The sequence below is a fragment of the Tachysurus fulvidraco genome, chromosome 22, assembly GCF_022655615.1.
Source record: "Tachysurus fulvidraco isolate hzauxx_2018 chromosome 22, HZAU_PFXX_2.0, whole genome shotgun sequence".
NCBI classification, from domain to species: Eukaryota; Metazoa; Chordata; class Actinopteri; order Siluriformes; family Bagridae; genus Tachysurus; species Tachysurus fulvidraco.
The window spans coordinates 12526210-12531063 of NC_062539.1; the positions used below are offsets into that span (position 1 = coordinate 12526210).

The following is a 4854-nucleotide window of genomic DNA, read 5'->3' on the forward strand; positions in this document are numbered from 1 at the left end:
AGAGCATCAGCATTCATCCAGAATTTTTTTTCTAGATTTTTTATTTTTACATTTTTTATTATTGTACATTTACCCAAGAGACACTGGGATAGATTTGAAGCTATTGTGAAGAAAGTAAGACACTACAGTGGGCAGTGCTCTAATTCATCATTCATATAATTCATTTTACTTTGAATATTCTGTGTTTATGTAAAACCTTTTTTCTAAAGGTTATGCGGGGGGGGGGGGGGTGAACAGAATATTAGATTGTAATGTTTACAGGAAGCTATGATTCACCTTTCTTCGCAACTCTTACTTTCAATAATTAGCGTTAAATCTATTCTTGTTAGCTCCCTTGGTTGGTATGTATTGGAATCAAATTACACGATTAGAATGAAGATAAATCTAATTTAAACATAAAACTGTTGCCCCAAAACTAGTTACTATTTAAGTCTTTTTAAATGTCTATTTTAAATGTAATATTATTCATGAAATGATTGAGTTTATGATGTTCTGTTATTTACCCTGAATTAAACAATAATGTTCAGCTGGAAATCTCAAATTTGTAGTTGACCAGTGACACAAAGTCTGAAGAGAATAACAGAGTTATAAAAAGGAACAATGGAGATTTTGTCACTCTCATGCAGACTTTTCTGTTTGTTTTTCCTACTGATGCAAATCCAAAGTATGATTTTTTTATTCCAGGGAATCATTTGCATATGATTTCCTGCTTAACACTTTCCTCATTTTTGTTTATTTTAGGAATGTCTGATGAATTAATGTATAATACTACTACTACTACTACTACTACTACTACTACTACTACTAATAATAATAATAATAATAATAATAATAATAATAATAATAATGATAATGATAATAATAATAATAATAATAATAATAATAATAATAATAATAAGCAAATATAATTTCTAAATAATAGAAATTATGTTTCTATTATTTTTCTTTGCTTTTCTTTTCCAACAGTCCAAATAAAATAAAGGGTTATAGTTTATCACATAGATTTATGTATAATTTCTGGTGAAACAAGTTGAATTAAATTATTTGGGGTAAATGCTGTTTAAAAGACTTCTGTATGGAGTATGTACAGGGTTTGGGATTGTTCTTGTTTTTTCCTTTGACCAATTTACATGCCAGAATCACGTGATCATGTACACATAAAAAGACTGCAGCACTTTACCTGGGTCTGTTTAACTCATCTCATATCTCTGATTTACACACTGCTCTTTTCATTTCACACAAACACACTGCAAGCTGCTCTCTGACTAAAAGAACTTCTTCTGGGTGAAGAGCATTTTATTATTATTATTATTATTATTATTATTATTATTATTATTATTATTATTATTATTATTATTATTATTGTTCTTGTTGTTGTTTTTTAGCTGATGCTGAGGTTTAAACGCACAGAGCATCACCATGGAAACCGTGTCAGTCGTGCTCTTCCTGCTATCAGGTAAAAATTATAATAAATACATTTAACAGCTTTAAACTTCATGTGATGAGTTTTAAACTGTTATTATTTATAAAAATGACTTTTTGGATCCTCCAGATGTTACTGCTGTTAAAGATTATAACATGAAGAACACGCTCCATAATAATCACTTTTATGTTAACTGTTTCTACTTAAATTAACATGATGGAATAAACAAATATAGTTTTAGTTATCTTTCTCCAATCCTAAAGGTTATGTTTATTCACAATTCTACAAGAGCACAGAAGTGTTATTTACACAATGTTTTATGTAATGTAATTGCAGTTTAGAGAAAAATGTGTCATTAAATTGAGGGAAGAATCAGAGAAATTTGGTACAAACAACATGTATAAATCATATAACAGCATTAAAACAGTTCTTTCTCAAAGGTCAGAATTATCTCATTCAATAACATCATCATTTAGTAACATACACACTTTAGCATCAATAAACAGTATATACTCTATGTTGAAGACTGACTGAAATAAATTGTGTTTAAAACTGTGTCAAATTTAGGCTAATTTCATACAGAACACACACACATAGCTCTGTGGCTTTGGACAGACCGGAATAGGTGTAAGTTTCACTGAAGGACAAATATCGTACACTCCATAACAATCTGACATGCACACATCGTTTCTGGTATGTAATTGCGCTCAGTTATATTTATGAACTGGAGAAGAAAGTCATGCATGTGAGTTTTTGTCCACAAAATGAGAATGAAATATTAAGTGAGTGTCTTCTCTATATTATTCATATATTTAATAAGCCGCAGCACTCAAAATGTATCTGTCCGCACCGCTGTCTCTATGGAACCGGGCAGGAATCAAGCGCGTCTCCTCTGGAGTTCTTAGTCGCGCCTGGCACTTATCAGCCAATCAAAAAAAAAGAGGCTACACAATAGCCAATCAGAAAATAGCACTATCTGGGTAAGATTTAACGCAACAACCAATGAAAAAAAATTCATTAGCGAGGGTATTTTCGATGGTCGGTTTAAACAAAACCTCAACACGAAACAGCTTGTCTCTGGACGGGACATTGTCCTCAAACATGACCCTAACAATGGCTGGACTTGAGCCGAACTGTTTGCGGGTGGGTTGGAGATGTCACGCCTGCCTGTCTTCAAAACTTTTGAGCCCTGATATTATATACAGAGCTCTTAAATCTGACAGTAAAATGTTTAAAATAGATTATTTAACTTAAAAACATCAAGTCTCAATAGGTTTTAATTAATTGAATGATTTATATATTCATGATATTTCTTAGTTGTTATTTTTATTTCATCATGATTGTGTAATTGAGCAAGACGCAATTCCAGAATTTGCTCTTCTGGAACAGTCTCTCAGTCTGAACGGAAAACAGAACAGAGTCATTCATCCACATCACATTTTAGTCATTTTATCTCTGTCCTGCTACATTAACAGGAGAAATTTCTTCCACAGCTTTTACTCCTCCAGTCCAGAACCAACTCACTTCACTCCATATCATTCCGGGTCTCATGAATCAGACTGAGGCTCGGAAAGCTTGCAGAGAAAATTACACCGACCTCGTCACTGTGTACTCTGATGAAGACAACACTAAACTGGCTGAACTGGTGATAAAGGCTGGTATGGTTTCTGCCTGGATCGGACTCTATCGCAGTCACTTCAGTGAGAAATGGTCTAATGGTGATCCTGTAACATTCAGATATCTGACAATGGATTGTGGGATATCAAGCTACTGTGCCATTATGATGGCTGATGGTTCATGGGAAAGTATTCAGTGCACAGTGACAAGATATTTCATGTGCTATGAACAAAGTAACTTTTGACAAAATATGCATATGTTATTGTAACTGTATATTGTATATTGTACATTCTCTAGTTTTAAATGTATGCTTAATATAATGTGTTGTCTTTGTAAGCCTACAAATAAGAGGTCAGATTTTGAAAGATTTGTTTCTTTGTTTGTTTTTACCCCCATAGATGCTACCTCACAGACATTTAATTATCATCTAATCCTTGAGACTAAGACCTGGTATGAAGCTCAGCGTTACTGTAGACAGAGATACACTGACCTGGTCAGCATCAGAGATCAGCAGCACAATGAAGAGGTGAGGATTAAAGGGTTAAACAGCATCACACCCTTCTGGATCGGCCTGCTGTGTGATGACTGGCAGTGGATTGATAGAGGAATCTCTGCCTACATAAACTGGGATAGCAATCAAACTCTACCACAAGGCAACTGTGTAGCAGTGATAGGAGGGAGATGGTACTCAGTCCCGTGCAGTAATAATTACTCTGCTTTGTGCTACTACAGTAAGTGTCAACTTCCTGTACAGTAAAATTATCTTCTGTATGATGACTAGAACACAGCTGGTGTGAGTCTCTGTCTCTGATATCACTCTAAACAATCCTCCTCCTTTTGGTGTTTTGTGTCTCTATCAGATTACATCCATGTGAGTGAAGAGGCTCTGAGCTGGGAGAAAGCGCTGGATTACTGTGATAAAGAAAACAGAGCTGGAATTCTGATCATCGATTCTCAAGCTGAACAGGAACAGTTAGAGTCTCAGCTCATGAGGAGAGGTGTACCTCCAGGGTCTCTGTGGGTGGGGCTTGGACCAAACCGTCTCTCTGAGCTGAAAGTGTCCTCTGGTCCGCTGACCTGCGAGGACATACAGAGACAGAGCGAAGCTGACACACACACTGCAGGAGCAGCACCAGATTATGTGATGGACTCCACTGAACTTCGAGTCGTGTGTAAACTGAAGTAAAACATTTTCCTTGATACTGGAAGAACAGAGCACTGCACAGTTTAGAGTTTTCCAGCACAAACTCACCTGAACACTTCATTATGCATTTGTTCTCTAGGTGATGAGCTGAATCACAGAGCAGGAAAAAGCATAAAGTGAGCAGGAAGTGTTCACACACTCAGAGCTTCACACATCAATTGGCCGTCACAAGAATATTTAGAATATATATTTCATGCTGATAATGTTTCCCTAAATTCTTGTTCAAGAAAAAAATATTATACTTTCTTTTCTTTTATCATATCAAGAATAAGAAACTGTCATTTTACTCTTTTTCATGATAACTTTTGTGTTGTATTTTCTTCATTTACAGCAGTTGAGTTTAGTAACTACTGATAATCTATATTAATAAACTGTTCCATGGTATTTTTACAGTAATAAACTTTTTTTATTCTAAACACGGCTGTGGTTTGAATTATTTAAAGAGTGATGATAATTTTATTTGGTGTGTTAGTTGTGAGTGAATATGGAATAGTAGGTGCAGTGTATTACATATTCAGACTGTTAGATTGTATCTATTTCTTTATTATTAACATTTGCAAAAGTCTATTATAGCTACGATAGGAACTAAACAAAAATAATGCAAATAAAA

General features: G+C 34.5%; 1 protein-coding gene and 1 long non-coding RNA gene across 2 annotated transcripts; both read left to right on the forward strand.

The window, feature by feature from the left end:
- Positions 1 to 1164: 1164 nt before the first annotated feature.
- LOC113640438 lies at positions 1165 to 3251 on the forward strand. The gene is made up of 3 exons (XR_007139158.1): positions 1165 to 1284; positions 1386 to 1456; positions 2917 to 3251. It is a non-coding gene; the product is annotated as an uncharacterized LOC113640438 (long non-coding RNA).
- A 21-nt stretch (positions 3252 to 3272) lies between these two features.
- LOC125138400 (secretory phospholipase A2 receptor-like) lies at positions 3273 to 4589 on the forward strand. The gene is made up of 2 exons (XM_047806709.1): positions 3273 to 3771; positions 3901 to 4589. The coding sequence occupies exons 1-2, from the start codon at positions 3348 to 3350 to the stop codon at positions 4224 to 4226; spliced, it is 750 nt and encodes a 249-aa protein (XP_047662665.1). The 5' UTR covers positions 3273 to 3347; the 3' UTR covers positions 4227 to 4589.
- Positions 4590 to 4854: the final 265 nt, after the last annotated feature.